Source organism: Carcharodon carcharias, chromosome 19 (assembly GCF_017639515.1).
Source record: "Carcharodon carcharias isolate sCarCar2 chromosome 19, sCarCar2.pri, whole genome shotgun sequence".
Lineage (NCBI taxonomy): Eukaryota > Metazoa > Chordata > Chondrichthyes > Lamniformes > Lamnidae > Carcharodon > Carcharodon carcharias.
In genome coordinates, this window is record NC_054485.1 from 62,243,363 (window position 1) to 62,260,197 (window position 16,835).

Genomic DNA, 16,835 nt, shown 5'->3' on the forward strand with positions numbered 1-16,835 from the left:
GATATCTCCCCACCTCTTCTTTGAAATAACACCATGGGATCTTTAATGTCTTCCTAATGGGGACTCAGCATGTTTCATTTGAAATATGGCACCTCTGACAGTGCAATGCTCCCTCAGTACTGCACTGGGGTTTCAGCCTTGATTTTTGTGCTAAAGCCCTGGAGTGGGATTGAACCTGGAACCTTGTGACTGAGAGGTGAGAGTGCTACCAACTGAGACACAACTAACATGGCAGGTTCAGTGCAGCTGTCAAAATTCACAGAGAGAATTTATATTGCACAGGAATGACTGATTAGATGAGACACATAAATAGAGGAAGGGGAGGGGACAATGTGAGAGAGCTCATAGAAAAAGTCTGAGGTAATCTGTGCTGGGATGAAGTTAAATTATATCCAGAGTGGAGTCAGTTTAGAGCACTGACATACTCAATGTGCAGGTTCAGTGACAGTTGTGAAGAGGAAATAAACCCAGGAGCTGTTTGGCAGGCAGAGTATCAGTGGCTGCAGACTACAGGGGGTTTCCCAGTACAAACAGAAAGCTGAGTTGGAGTGTCAAGTCAATCACGAGCCACCACAGTTAATCCAGAAATCTCATGTAGCTGAATAGTACCTAAACTAGCGTTAGTAATACACAGCAGCAGATCTAATCTTCCAGCAGAGGAGTGAGGGACAGTGGAGTGAAACTCATGACAGAGCTTGTTGAAGCTCAGGGGACTGAACCTCCCTTGAGGTAATTCCCCAGGGTGAGCTGGTTTGAAGAGGAGCAGAGGTAAGGAGCCACCCAGACCAGTGAAGGATGACAGAGAAGTTCTGAAGAGAGACTGGGGTCAGTGGCCAGAGGAGGTGAACAAAAAGAAGCAAAGGAGAGATGATCCATTATGAAGGGAACAGAATCCAGAAGAGGATGAACCCATCAGAAATTTATCAGAGTTCGCTGTGTTTGGTGTGAAATATTCCCACTACAGGAGCAGAATATCTAAGGTACAAGAGCAAACCAGAACAGCAAGACCATTCCTTGTCTTGAATCTGTACAGATTACACACATTCATTATCCAGAACAAAGGGCCTTTCATTTCCCACAGCAGCCATCCATGTGCTAATGGGATCTGATTTATGGGTCTTTCTATAAGATCCAGAGCCTAAAAAGAAACTCCCGTCAGCAACTTCCTCTGAAAAAAATCCTCATCGACAGACTCGTATTAAACCTTCATATCACCACAAACCATAGAATTTCAGAAAAAATAGAAAACTGAGTAATGAGAATGATATGTAAACATTCCCCCTTTGTACCCAGTCGAATCCCAACTTGGAACCTGCCCTGCCTTCCGTTAGCCCAAGCCCCATCTCACTCACTCCAGTATGAATAGGAGGCAGCCTTTCCGAAACAAGTCAGAGATCTGTTTTGTAGAATTACTATTGTAGCTTGATGAACCCACACCTCTCCTCTTATATTCCTAACTCCAAGGTTCGACCCAAACCCATCTGGGTGCAGAAAATGGTCAAGGCTCACAACTCTTTTTAATAGTTTATTGTAACATTGATAAACTTACAAACATCAGTACCCTCCTCCCTTTAAGTTAAATCAATATTCTACTTACAAAAGTTGTTCTTGTAACTTCTGAGCATTGCACCTTGAAGGATTGCTGCTCTTTTTAAAAAAAATTTAGCTTAGCCATCCCATTTTAGTGCATCCTTATTAAACCAACTTTCTGAGAAGCTTCATAGTGTGCAGTGCTTCTACTGCTAAAAACTACAAAAATCACACCCATGACAATGATTGCTGCAAACCCTTCCTGCTATTGATTGTACCTTCTCACGTGGCAACAATCTCACATCCTGGACTCATGAATGCTTCATTAACATATGAAGGTCTTTCAATGAGGAAGATTCTGGCTCATCACATCAACAGGCTTCGCTCTAATGAAACAGTTCTTTGGGATTAGCATTTCCAAGGAATGTGGGGACATATCCAGATAGAGAGATTACTTAGCTTGTTGGCCTGTTAAATATTATTTATAGTTACATTAAAACAAAATACTGTGAATGCTGAAAATCTGAAATAAAAACAGAAAATTCTGAAAAAACTCAGCAGGTCTGTGGAGAGACGTCAGGGACCCCTCCCAACGTCAACCCGTGTCATTTTCCCCTCGGCGAGCGGGCCCCACCCCCAAATCGCTGGGGGAATATCCTGGCCAATGAGTGACTTCTTCAATATGCTAGCCAACAGATGACAGAGCAATTCAATTAAATGTGTCTATCCAAGATTTAAAGGATTTATCTCAACAATCCGATTGCTGGGAACTGCTAGAGAACTGTAAATGAGCTCTGAAGAGTTCACATGGACTCAAAACATTAACTCTGTTTCTCTCTCCACAGACCTGCTGAGTTTTTTCAGAATTTTCTGTTTTTATTTCAGATTTTCAGCATTCACAGTATTTTGTTTTAATGTAACTATAAATAATATTTAACAGGCTAACAAGCTAAGTAATCTCTCTATCTGGATATGTCCCCACATTCCTTGGAAATGCTAATCCCAAAGAACTGTTTCATTAGAGCGAAGCCTGTTGATGTGATGAGCCAGAATCTTCCTCATTGAAAGACCTTCATATGTTAATGAAGCATTCATGAGTCCAGGATGTGAGATTGTTGCCACGTGAGAAGGTACAATCAATAGCAGGAAGGGTTTGCAGCAATCATTGTCATGGGTGTGATTTTTGAGCCATTGACAGGCTCATTAAGATAGTTAAATGCCCTGCCCAGCCAACCTCAAGGATGGCAGGCAGGCCAAGAGCCCCAGCGGCCTGTAGATTGTTAAGAAACCTCATCCACTGGCGGGATGAAGTTTCATTACTGTTTTCTAAGAATTTAATAAATTTTTATGAGTTTGCTATCAACATGTCCCATCTCGTGAGACATTGTCGCATGAGGAGGACACATTAATAATTTTAAAACGTCTCTATTTTTTGACTTTACTTACCTTTCACTAATCTCCCTGAGACAGGACTTTGCCTCAGGGAGCAGTGCGCTCTTTAGCGCACATGTGCGAAAGAGCGCACTTTGACAGATGGGGAATCCCTCCCCCCACCATCCCTGCACAGGAAGTGCATAGCGCTTCATGTCGAGCCGGCCGTGGGGCGGGCCTTAATTGGCCCGCCCACTCAAAATGGAGGCGGGCCCCGTTTCGGCGGTGGTGTTCAGCTGCCTGCCTGCCACTGAGCCGGTGGGGCCTGCCCGCCAGCCAAGAGCTAAATTCTGCCCATTGTGTTTGTGTCAGGTTTTCAAAGTTTTGTTTCAAGGTCCCATGGAATACTGGGAGTCAAAGTTTGGCCAATTTCTGAAAATTGTTCATTATAAAGGGACTTTTTGCAGAACATTCTTTTGGGACTTTAAATGTTTGCTTCTTTTATAAAATAATAGGGTAGTAATAATGGGGGATTTCAACTTCCCCAACATTAACTGGATTAGTCATAGAGTGATAGGTTTAGAGGGAGCAGAATTCTTAAAATACATCCAGGAGAGCTTTTTAAGCCAGTACGTAGAAGGTCCTACAAGAGAGTGGGTGGTACTGGACTTAATTTTAGGGAATGAAGCCGGGCAGAGGTATCAGCGGGGGAGCATTTTGCAGATAGTGATCATAACTCCAGCAGAGAAGAGCACAGTTGACATTTCGAGTCCTCATGAGCCTTCAACAGAACTAAGTAAAAATAGGAAAGGGGTGAAATATAAGCTGGTTTGGGGGGGGTGGGGGAGGGTTGTTGGGACAAGCAGCCAGTAATAGATGGAGATAACCAAAAGATGTCACAGATTGTGATATCTTTTGGTTATCTCCACCTTTTTCTGGCTGCTTGTCCCAACAAACCACCCCCTCCCCCCCACCGCCCCCCACTAAAGCAGCTTATATTTCACCCCTTTCCTATTTTTACTTAGTTCTGTTGAAGGGTCATGAGGACTCGAAATGTCAACTGTGCTCTTCTCTGCCAATGCTGCCAGACCTGCTGAGTTTTTCCAGGTATTTCTGTTTCTGTTTTTGTTTTCGATTTCCAGCATCAGCAGTTCTTTGCTTTTATCTCTGTGATCATAACTCCGTTAGATTCAAAGTTGTTATGGAAAATGACAAGGATGGGCCAGAAATCAGAGTTCTAAATTGGGGGAAGACCGATTTTAATAAGATCAGATATTATTTGGTCAGAGTGGACAGGGAGCAGCTACTTTTAGGTAAATCTGCGTCAGAGCAGTGGGACTCATTCAAGAAGGAAATAGGGAGAGTACAGGGCCAACATATTCCAGTAAAGAGAAAGGGTGGGACCAACAATCCAGGGAACCCTGGATGTCGAGGTATATACAGGGTTGAATAATTGAAAAAAATGGTAGGTTTATGGCAGATACCAAGGGCTCAAAACAGCAGAAGCCCCAGAGGAGTATAGAATGTGTAGGGGGGAGCTTAAAGAGGAAATTAGGAGAACAAAAAGGGGGCATGAAAAATCATTAGCAGGTAGAATAAAGGAAAATCCAAAGTTATTTTACAAGTACATTAAGATTAAGAGGATAAGTAGAGAAAAAGTAGAGCCCATTAAGGATCATAGTGGTAATTTGTGTGTGGAGCTGGAAGATGTAGGTAGGGTTCTAAATTAATACTGTATCGGTGTTCACAAGTGAGAGGGACAATGTGTGTATGGAAATCAGGCAGAAGGACTATGATATATATAAATAAATTAGCATAGAAAGGGAGGAGATTCTAAGTGGTCTGGCAGGCTTAAAAGTAGATAAATCTCCAGGCCCGGATGAAATGTATCCCAGGCTGTTGAGTGAGGCAAGGGAGGAGATATCAGGGACGCTGGCAATAATTTTCAATACCTCCCTGGCCACAGGAGAGGTGCCAGAGGACTGGAGGACAGCCAATGTGGTACCATTATTCAAGAAGTGAGAAAGGGATAAACCAAGGAACTACAGGCCAGTCAGTCCAACCTCAGTGGTGGGGAAACTATTGGAAGCAATTCTGAGGGACAGAATTAATCTACACTTGGAAAGGCAGGGATTAATCAAGGACAGTCAGCATGGTTTTGTTAGGGGGAGGTCATGTCTGACCAATTTGATTTAATTTTTCGAAGAGGTGACCATGTGTGTAGATGAGGGCAATGCATTTGACGTAGTCTACTTGGACTTCAGCAAGACTTTTGATAAGGTCCCGCATGGGAGACTGATAATGAATGTAAGAGCCCATGGGTTCCAAGGCAATTTGGCAAATTGGATCCAGAATTGGCTGAGTGGCAGGAAACAGAGGGTGATAGTCGAGGGATGTTTTTGTGACTGGATGCCTGTGTCCAATGGGGTTCCACAGGGATTGGTGTTGGGTCCCTTGCTGTTTGTGGTATATATAAACAATTTAGACTTGAAGGTAGGAGGGTTGATCAGTAAGTTTACGGATGATATGAAAATTAGTGAGGTGGTAAATAGTGAGGAGGATAGCCTTAGATTAAAAGAGGATATAGACAGGCTGGTCAGATGGGCTGATCTGGATTAAATTCCATTTGCCCCTGATAAGTGTGAGGTGATGCACTTGGGCAGGACAAACAAGGCACGGAAATACACGATGAATGGTAGGACCCTGGGAAGCACCAAGGATCAGAGGGACCTTAGTGTACATGTCCACCAGTCCCTTAAGGTAGCGCGACAGGTAGACAAGGTGGTTAAGAAGGCATATGGGATACTTGCCTTTATTAGCTGAGGCATAGAATATAAGAGCAGGGAGGTTATGCTGGAACTGTATAAACACTGGTTAGGCCACAGTTAGAGTATTGTGTGCAGTTCTGGAATCCGCATTATAGGAAGGATGTGATTGCACTAGAGAGAGTGCAGAGGAGATTTACCAGAATGTTGCCTGGGCTGGAGAGTTTTAATTATGAGGAGAGATTGGATAGACTGGGGTTATTTTCCCTGGAGCAGAGGAGATTGAGGGGGGACATGATTGAGGTGTATAAAATTGAGGGGCATAGATAGGGTAGACAGGAAGGAACTTTTCCCCTTGGTGGAGGGATCAATAACCAGGGGGCATAGATTTAAGGTAAGGAGCAGGAGATTTAGAGGGGATGTGAGGAAGAATTTTTTCACTGAGGGTGGTGGCAATCTGGAACTCACTTTCCAGTGAGGAAAATCTGTCAACTTCACGTCAGCGATGATTCCCCACAGCCTGACCGGGAGCCTGTGGGGAGGGGGCGGGGCTTTAATCCCATTGGGCGCTGGCAATTTGAGTGACACATTGTATGTAACGTCACGAGAGCGGAATACCGTCATGTGATTGACAGACTGGTCAGGATGGGGCGGGTTTCTGCATCAAAAACAAAAAATGCTGGGAAATCTCAGCAGGTCTGACAGCGTCTGTGAAGAAATAGGCAGAGTTAATGTTTCGACTCCAGATGACTCTTCAGTATCTGTATGATTGCCAGGGAGGGCTAGATGGGGCGGGGTCTCGATGTGATTGACAGGAGAAAGACACAATCATGTCGAACAATGCCTGCCCCGAGGAAGTGGCGAGAATCGGATGTGGGCTGTTCATCATGTGATTGGCAGCTAGGGTGATTGGAGTATATATCTGACAGGCATGTGTGTCGTCCAATAGGCGACCAGTGGGCTGTGCCGGAGTTAAATCGGGTGGCGGTTGGTGCGCATGCTCAGTGTCAGTCGGAGAGGAAGCGGAGCGGCCATGGCGACTGAGAAATACCTGCCCGAGCTAATGGCCGAGAAGGACAGCCTGGACCCGTCCTTTGTCCACGCCAGCCGGCTGCTGGCTGCAGGTAAGGAGCAGATCCGTCTCGGGCTGACTGGCCCGCTGCCGGCGGCTCGGCTGACTGGTTCACGGCCTTGCGCGCTCCGGGCTCGAGCTCGAGGGATCGCCATCGAAATCATCGCGCGGGAGGCTCGAGGCCCGCGGCACGCCAAAGCTCCGCCCCCTCCCCATCCGCCCGGCAGCGCGGCCCAGAACAAAGGAAAGAGCACATGGGCCGGGGGGAGGGGAGCGGGGCGGAGACTGGGCCCAACCCCCGGTTCCCTTCCGCCCCCCTCCCCCTCCTGTTTCCACCACCCCCCTCCCCCTCCCGTTTCCACCGCCCGCACTCTCTCCCCCCCCCCCCCTCCCCAAACCCCTGCTTCCCACCTCCCTCCAACCCCCTCCCATTGAAAATGGCTTGAGAGATTTTGTCCTTTTTCTCCTGAATGCCCAGTTGTCACGAGGCGTTCTTTTTTAAATATAAGACTTTCTGCAATGGATGTAATTGTATCGACATGCGTGTAATAGGAGATCTGTTTGGATTTTGTCTGTGGTGCGGCTTGCAGTAAGTTAGAAGATAGTGTGCTTTATATGGAGAGAAGCATTATATAATGATACGGGGGTGATAGGTTATCAGGGGTTGGCGGGATGCAGATTTGTGGTTACTATCGGGTCCGCTATGATCTTATTAAATGGCGGAGAGCCTTGAGGGGCTGAATGGCCTACTCATGCTTCTTGTTGATATGTTCGTGCACGGTGATGGTCTGACGCTTTTCTTCGCAACTCTTTTCTCCGCCGATGCTGCCAGACCTGCTGAGTTTTTCCAGGTAATTCTGTTTTTGTTTTGGATTTCCAGTCTCCGCAGTTTTTTGTTTTTATATCGATGGGCTGACGCTGAAGGGCAACTATGCCGAATTTACCAACTCCCTTTAAGATGCATTTTCCGTGTCCTGATTCAGTCCAAGTGTATTTTTTTATATATCGTATTTGTGTAAGCTTATTGGACCTTATCGGGACATCAGGGGATAAATCTTGGCCCCAAGTTTTGCTGCTTGTTTTAAACCAATTTTACTGCCTGTGCAAGCTTATCAGTAGATCTGGATAGCTTCACTCCATGACTAGTGTTCCTGCAGTGCACAGCTTGTTTATCATTCCATGTGCGGGAAGAATTCAGCAGTGTTGTTCTCTGATCCAGCATTCTTGACACATCATGTGGTTCACTGGGGTTCTTGTCTGTTATTGACTGCAAGACTGAAGATTTGTAATACCGGTGCCCGTGTCTCGTAACCAGTGCTGTGGTTAGTTATTGTATATTCTGTCTTAGTACATATCGTTGGAATTGCCTTATTAAATTGTCAGCCAATGTTGTTTGTTTCAATGTACAGCTATGCTGCTTTCATGCTATTTGAAACAAATTAACACCTTGATGGTTTTTATAATGTTTCTAGAATGTGAAGTTTCTCTGCCAGTGCTTTTATTTAGTTCAGTGTTTGCTTATTGGCTGCTGGGAAAGATTTAGTTGTAGCTTTATAGTGTCAGCCATGCCTCAGTGGGCAGTTCTCACCACTGAGTCAGAACATTGTGGGTTCAAATCCCATCCCAGGATAACACTCCAGTGCAGTATTGAAGAGTCCTTCACTGATGAAAGCACTGTCTTTAGGAGGAGATGTTAAACTGAGGCCCTGTCTGCCCTTTCAGGTGGATCTAGGAGATTCAATGAGGCTATTTTGAAGAGCAGGGAAGTTATACCCAGTGTCCTGGCTGATAAATACCCCTCCATCAACATCACAAAATTCAGGACATCAAGTCATTATCACATTGCTATTTGTGGGAGCTAGCTGTAAACAAATTGACTGCTGCATTTCTTACATTGCAACAGTGACCACACTTCAAAAGTTATTCATTTGGTTGTGAAGCACTTTGGGATGTCTTGAGGTTGTGAAGGGTGCTATGGAAACGTAAGTCTGTCTTTCTGGTAACTTGGATTGGGGTAAAATGAGTACAGAACAGTTGCTAGGAAGACGTGTTTAAAAAAGTAACATTTTCTGCACCAGAAACCAGAGTTGACAGATATGTTCTATGCAGCAGGTATGGGTAACAAACTGAGAAGACTATACATCATACAACTTGATATCTGATTCTGTTGGAAATAATTAAAAGTTGGAATGGGAATTTGTGTGGTGTCCTTTATCTGAAGCAGTGTGCAGTAGTTAAATGCAGTAAGAATGAATAATATACAGTCATAGCAAGAATTAAGCATTTCAAAAACAGAATTACCTGGGAAAACTCAGCAGGTCTGGTAGCATCGGCGGAGAAGAAAAGAGTTGACGTTTCAAGTCCTCATGACTCTTCAACAGAACTCGAAACGTCAGCTCTTCTCCGCCGATGCTGCCAGACCTGCTGAGTTTTTCCAGGTAATTCTGTTTTTGTTTTGGATTTCCAGCATCCACAGTTTTTTGTTTTTATCTTAGAATTAAGCATTTGCAATTTATAAAATCTTGCAGGGCATATTCCTAAGCTTAGTGTGAGTTTTTGCCTTCAGGGTTTAAAACATATCTGATCAGAGCTGTAGCATAGATGTAAAAACAGACCACTGGACAAAGGGCATCTTTTTACACAATGGTGAGGTAGAGATCTAGTACAAGTTAAAACCCATTACACACACTGCTGTTTCAGGGCATGTGGGAGCGTAATTAATTTTTAATGTCACATGCAGCCTTGTCGGTGCGATGAATTCATGCCAGAGAGGAATTCACTCCAGTTGAAAGCCAAGTTGTAAGCACCCAGCTGACATGGTAATGATAAACCCATTTTAAAGCTGATCTTTGATCAATCTTACAGCTGTTCCAGTAATCATCTTGCCAGAGGCGGGAAGTATTCTGGTTCATGTACACGACTTGGCCTAAATTTATGCCTTAAATTTTCAATATCAGTGGAGAGTGTGATTACAACTCTAGATAAATCATGTGACTAGCAAGAACAGGATTTTACTGTAACTGAATAGGACACAGGTTTGTGGAAAAATATCTTGTGAAAAGTCAGGCAGCCTTTCTGCGGTGTGCTCTGTGCTGAGTCATGTACAAAGTGTTTTTCTTTTGCTGTTCCCTGGGGCATGGGTTCATTTTGTGCTGCTTATTTAAATGTTCTGCCTATCTCCTCCACTTAATGGTTTAGTGAATACTCTGTTGCAAAAGAAAACGTTAGAAGTGCCTTTTGGTAGGAATAACATGGAGAGGTAATACAAAATAAGGCATACAATTCTAAATGGCGTGCAGGAGCAGGGGATAAATGTGCACAAATTGTTGAAGGTGGCAGGACAGGTTAAGAGCACGGTTAATGAAGCAGACAACATTCTGGTTTTATAAATAGGGTACAAAAGCAGGGAAGTTATGGTGGCGAGCCTTTATAAAAGACTGGTTCAGCCTTAACTGGTATATTCTGTCCAATTTTGGGCACCATGCTTTAGGAATGAGGTGAAGGCATTGGAAAGGGTGCAGAGGATTCACGAGAATGGGGCCAGTGATGAGAGACTTCGCTACGTGGATAGATTGATAAAACTGGAACTGTTCTCTAGAGAAGAGGAGATTTCGGGGAGAAACTGCTCCAGTTGGCAGAAGGGTTGAGAACCCGAGGATACCAATCAAAAGATAATCGGCAAAAGGAGAAATGACGACACGAAGAACCTTTTCATGCAGTGAGGAGTTAGGATCTGGAATGCACTGCCTAAGGGTGTGATCAAGGCAGATTCAATTGTGGGTTTCAAAAGGGAATTGAATAATTTTCTGAAGAGAGAACACTTGCAGGGTTGGGGGAAATGATAGGGGAGTGGGACTATTTAAGGAGCTGCTAAAGAACTGGCACGGACGCAGCGGGCCAAATGTCCACCTCCTGTTCTGTAACCATTCGATGATTCTATGAATTGGCCAAATGTCCACCTCCTGTTCTGTAACCATTCGATGATTCTATGAATTGATGTGAAGCCCTGTAATTAATTCACAATGCACTCATCCTAGCAAGTGGGGAGCATTTCATAACACTTCTGACTTGTGCCTTGTAGATGATGGACAGGCTTTGGGGAGTCAGGAGGTGAGTTACTTCTGAATTCCCAGCCTCTGACCTGCTCTTGTAGCCACAGTATTTATATGGCTAGTCTAGTTCAGTTTCTGGTCAATGGTAACCCCCAGGATGTTGATAATGGGGGATTCAGTAACAGTAATGCCATTGAATGTCAAAGGGAGATGGCTAAATTCTCTCTTGATGGAGATGGTTGTTTTGTGGCGTGAATGTTACTTGCCACTTGTTGGCTCAAGCCTGGATGGTGTCCAATTCTTGCTGCATTTGGACATGGACTGCTTCAGTATCTGAGGAGTCTTGAATGGTACTGAACATTGTGCAATCATCAGCAAACATCTCTACTTCTGACCTAAGGATGGAGGGAAGGTCATTGATGAAGCAGCTGAAGATGGTTGGGCCAAGGACACTACCATGAGGAGCTCCTGTAGTGATGACCTGGAACTGAGATGACTGACCTCCAACAACCACAACCATCTTCCTTTGTGCTCGGTATGACTCCTACCAATGGAGAAGTTTCCCCCGATTCCCATTGGCTCCAGTTAAGGGCTCCTTGATGTCACACCCAGTCAAATGTTGCCTTGATGTGAAGAGCAGTCACTCTCACCTCACCTCCTGAGTTCAGCTTTTTGTCCATGCTTGGACCAAAGTAATGAGGTCAGGAGCTGAGTTGCCCTGGCTGACCCAAACTGGGTGTCAGTGAGCAGGTTAGTGCTGAATGAGTGCTACTTGATAACAATTAGGAATTGCATAAACAAGCAACTTCAGTGTTCCTCATGGGAAGTATTTTTAAATTCAAATTTATTGGGTTTGGAATTAAACATTAAGAAAGCTCATCAGCACTGCACTAAAGGTTACATTTTCCAGATCTACACTTGCAGGGCACCCATGATTGTGTTCCCAGGAGGCTAGACGGCCCTGGTATGTGATGTTCTGCCTGTCGATTTTGGAGTTTGGGACAAGATTGAAAAGGGACTATGGCAGTTAGATCCCATTCTTCTTGGCACTCTTCTCCCTGTCGGGACCCATGATACTGCCAGACTCTGGTTCCTTAGCACTATAAAACACCTTCCTTGTTTTTGTCTCCAACCTGCACCTTCCCAATTCCTGATACTGAGACTCCCCTTCTCATAGCTCACAAATTGGTAGAATGCATCAGGTCCGGGGTTTCCTTAAACGCAATAAAATGTGTATAAACGTGAAATTAATTAGGATGTGGAATTTCAGTAGCAGTTCCCATGATCACCCACATTTACTTTTCGGTGATGAACTGTGTTCTCACCAGGCACGAATGTTTTCCCTAACTGAGGATTTACGTGGTCTGTATCATGACAACTACCATTTGCTCTGTAGAGGAGTTCTGAATTATTTTGCATTTTTCATTCCCAGAAATGGAAAAGGTTCAGAAGGGAGAGAAGAAAGAGGAGGAAAAGAGATTCCTTGATGTCCTGACGCAGAAGAACATCAAGCTTTCTGAGCGATGTCTGATACCGATTGCACAATTCCCAAAGGTAAGGCCTCTGATGCACTGGATGTGTCTTAGTTTAGAGTTTGATCCTTGCTTTGCAATTCTGATGCTTTGGGGGCAGGGATTTAGATTTGGTGATGGGGTGAAATTTGTGCTTCTTCGTGTGACTCCCTTCATTTGTGTTGCTAACTGCAGAGGAAAATGACGTGCGCTGCGTCTCCGGTGTTGTGCAGTATGATTGTGTTTCGCATTATTTTCAGTCCTGCTGACAGAACAGTGCTCTCATATTGTGGCTGTGGGGGCAGATTCGTGTTTCAGTACACTCTATGCTGACAGATCTCAACAAGAACATGTGGAGCACAAGAGGGTCATCAGGGTTACTCAAGAGAAAGGGTGTGAAATTTCCAAAGCCCCCCATTGATTCCTGCTTAAATTTAACTTGTGTCCAGTAAAGGCCTGATGTGTGCTTCATGTGAATTTTTAATCATTCCTGGGATGTGGGCATCACTAGCTAAGCCAGCATTTATTGCCCATCCCTAATTACCCTAGAAAAGGTGGTAGTGAGCTGCTTTCTTGAACCACTGTAGTCCATGCAACTGTGTATACACGCTCAGTGCTGTTAAGGAGGGCGTTGCAGGATTTTGACCCAGTGACAGTGAGGGAATGGTAATATATTTCTAAGTCAGGATGGTGAGTGACTTGTAGGGGATTCTCTGGGGGTTGGTGTTCCCATCTATCTGCTGCCCCTATCCTTTTAGATGGTAGTGGTTGTGGGTTTGAAAAGTGCTGTCGAAGAAACCTTGATGAGCTCCTGCAATGCATCTTGTTGATGGTATTCGTTGCTGCTGTGTGTTGGTGATGGAGGGAGTGAATGTTTGTGGATGGGGTGCCAAGCAAGTGGGCTGCTTTGTCCTGGGTGGTGTCAAGCTTCTCGAGTGTTGTGGGAGCTGCACTTATCCAGGCAAGTGGAGAGTATTCCATCGCACTCCTGGCTTGTGCCTTGTAGATGGCCGACGGGCTGTGAGGAACCAGGAGGTGAGTTACTCGTCGCTGGATTCCTAGCCTCTGACCTGCTCTTGTAGCCACAGTATTTATGTGCTAGTCCCGTTCAGTTTCAGGTCAATTGTAACCCCGAGGATGTTGATTGGCAGGGATTCAGTGATGGTGATGCCATTGAACGTCAAGGGACGATGGTTAGATTCTCTCTTGCTGGAGATGGTCATTGCCTGGCACTTGGGTGGCTCAAGTGTTACTTGCCACTTGTCAGCTGAAGCCTGGATATTGTCCTGGTCTTGCTGCATTTGGACATAACATAACTATTATATGTTATTAGTTGGATGGTATGGAAGAAAAGGGACTCGCATTAATTTAGTGCAATTCACGGCCTCAGGATGTCCCAAAATGCTTTACAAACAATACTTTGAAATGTAATCTTTGTTGTAATGCAGTTCTGCATTAATTTGTAATGCTTTTGCAGTTCAACTTTGTAGGGAAACTGCTTGGACCTAGAGGAAATTCATTAAAGAGGCTACAGGAAGAAACTGGCACAAAAATGTCCATCCTTGGGAAAGGCTCGATGAGAGATAAGTCCAAGGTACGAAAACTGTGTTGCAAAGGAATGACTTAATGATCAATGTATAATCTCATTGGAATTGCAGATGGAAGGTTGTTTTCCAACTGAATTCTGATCAGTTGGCCACTTTATTCAAACCTATGAAGTTCATCTCCATGCAATTGGATGTAACCATTCCTCTAGAATGGATAAATATTTTTGCACAAACTTGTCAAATCTTAAGTTCAGATGGTGTGAACTGAATGAGTTGGTGTTCAAATATTGTAGACATGAGAATTAATGTACTTTATATGTCTCTGCATATGACTCACGACTTTGCAGAGAGAATAGATGGTCATGTTTGATCTCCACTTGATGAGTTATGATCTGAGAGATGCTGGCTTGCTTTTGTAAATGTGAGAAAGGGAGGGGAAAATCAGCCTGGTTTCGGATTACTGATTATTGCGCATGCCTCTGGTTCAGAAGAGGACAGGTTTGAACTTGATTGTGTTTCCTTCCATGAATGAATTGCATAATGAAGAACAGTAATCACTTGCATGTGATGCTGAGTTTGGCTGCCATCAGCGGACCTGTACTGTGGCAGAAGAACCCACTTTACAATAGCAGAATCCTTGGTGCATGAAATAGTTTAATGTACCATCATAACAATTTGGCATCTGATCAGTGCCAGTGCTCGGCATCTGTTGTGTTAATTACAGGTTAAATCCAAATGTGTTTCCCTTTCCATCCCATTAGGAAGATGAGCTCCGTAAAGGAGGAGAAGCTAAATACGCACACTTGAACAGTGATCTGCATGTTCTTGTTGAAGTCTTCGCACCCCCAACCGAGGCCTATTCACGAATGTACCATGCCATGGAGGAGCTTAAAAAATTCCTTATTCCTGTGAGTCTCAATCTTCTTCTTGATAGTCAGATTCGGGCTCCAGCTTGTTTCCATGCAGCTTCACTCCCTTTCCCCATTGCACTGACTATCCCAAATGGAGTGAATCAATGAAAGGAAATGGTTGTGCTGTTCAGCTGATTGTAGCACTAAGCTGTAATGTTCGATGGATGAAATGTGGAGTGAGTACTGTGCACTTCTCAATTGCATCTATTTGAGTTTGATTTCCACATATAAGATGGTTTGGATTAGCTGAGAATCAGATGTAGATTTGTCATTGTGCAGATGTATCACACTCAGTCTGTGATAGGGAGCCGGTGGGACGGTTTCATTTCGTCACTTAATTACGGTGTTTGTTAAGCATTTAATAACTTTTCACACCTCGTTACAAATTCTCATTAACTCAATCCTTACCCAACAGTAATTAAATTTTGCAAATGTCTTTTGCTCCACTGGGATTAATATGCATCGAAACAAGACCTCTGATTGAAGGCTTCATTGCAAATCAGGTTTTTGTCATGATTCTTGTTGGTTGGAATGCTTCTGTGGAGAAATCTCCCTATTTTTGAATGTTAGCTTTACATATTGGCATGTTTACTGGTTTTATTTTATCAAGTATGACTCTACTTATGACAGTGAGATGATCCTTTGAATTGGAGCACCTCTCAATGCACCGTGTGGTCTCCTAGCTCTAGGACTGCAGGCTTAAGGCCATGCCTTTGCTGTACACTTTAACCTGAGAAGGACACTGCAACTTCTCACATTAGCTTTCCCTTGCATTGCCAGTTTGTGCACAGTTGTGAACAGTACTGGGATATGATCCATATCCCCATGTGATGGGGATCCAGTCAAGTTTCATTGCAGCAGGAAGGAGGATTTCATCCTATCAGTTGGGCCCAAACTAATTCGATCAAGGTTGTGTAAATGGGTAGTTGAGTTGAAAGTTTAATTAAAAACCTTTGCAAGATTAAGTGTGGTTCTTGCAATTACATTGCTTGTATGATAGATAAGTCCTTGAAACAAGAAGGGTGGTGCTGGTGTGTGTATGTCTTCTCTCCTTTGCTTTCCCCACCACAGTCTCAAACAGCAACGTGAGCAAGAGACGGAGCTTGCTTCTGGGAGTAGGGCAGTTAGATGTCTGTGCAGGTAACAAGGCTGTGTTCGGGTTATGTCAATGCCCTGCCCACCCATCCCCACCTCAAACATCAACTCCCCACTCCTTTCCTCATTGTGGAAACTTAGAATTAACATGATGTGCACTGTTCAAACAGTGAGCAGCTGGTGTAATTCCATGATTTGCACTGCTCAAAGTTCCTGCAATGTGCAAAGAAGTGAAGAGTTAATGTCATTGGACTGAGCAGGCCTCATTAGTGGAATATATGCATGTTTTAGCTAATTGGGTTAAGTTTTATCCAGAGACAGAAGGAGCTGTCTGTGTTGTGAAGTGACTGCTCTAATGAGCATCCATGAAAATCCATGTACAGGAAGAACAAGGATGGAGATTTTTTTAAAAATGCAGAGCATGAATAATGGATAGCTATGTAACATACAGTGAGAAAGCAAGATGGGTGTTCTGTACAAATCATTGCACACCACTGCGCTGCCGGATTTAAGACTCGGCGTGACATCTCCTGCTCTAACCCCCTTCAAAGTTGTGCAAGTTGTCATCTTGGTTCTTATCATCTTTCATTTAGAAGCTCTTAAAACTGTAGCTTGATATTGCCTTAATCACACCTTCCATCCCTGAAGATCCTCAAGACGTTCTTTAATCAAACTTTGTCTTCAGACAGTCCTTGATTGGGCTGCTGTATGTTCTACAAGTTAGTCCATACTGACTTATTCTCCTGGGCTACCTATTTATGGTGTTTGCTGTTTATTAATTTGACAACATTGCTGTACCAAATGACCACTAATTTTGATGTACATTGCATGTGCTATTGTGTTGGGGAGGTGTGATGTCAAGGTAAGTATTGCAACATAATTGCATTTGGTTTACTGCTGACGCAGTTATTTTACTAGCTGAAGTGAGAACTTTATCCTGAAGTATCTCACTGCTGGAATGGCAACTTGGTAATCAGTATT

General features: G+C 44.0%; 1 protein-coding gene across 6 annotated transcripts in view; it reads left to right on the plus strand.

Annotated features, from left to right (window-relative positions):
- The first annotated feature begins 6,659 nt into the window (after window positions 1-6,659).
- The window catches only part of LOC121291360 (KH domain-containing, RNA-binding, signal transduction-associated protein 1-like), a 29,983-nt gene continuing 19,807 nt past the window's right edge, over window positions 6,660-16,835 (plus strand). For all 6 annotated transcript variants that reach the window (XR_005945980.1, XR_005945981.1, XR_005945982.1 and 3 more), the window contains exons 1-4: window positions 6,660-6,790; window positions 12,223-12,344; window positions 13,779-13,895; window positions 14,610-14,756. Coding sequence is in view for 1 of the 6 variants with exons in the window: in XM_041212428.1 (XP_041068362.1) it covers window positions 6,664-6,790; window positions 12,223-12,344; window positions 13,779-13,895; window positions 14,610-14,756 (513 nt within the window). In the remaining 5 variants the exon portion in view is untranslated. The remainder of the gene's footprint in view (window positions 6,791-12,222; window positions 12,345-13,778; window positions 13,896-14,609; window positions 14,757-16,835) is intronic.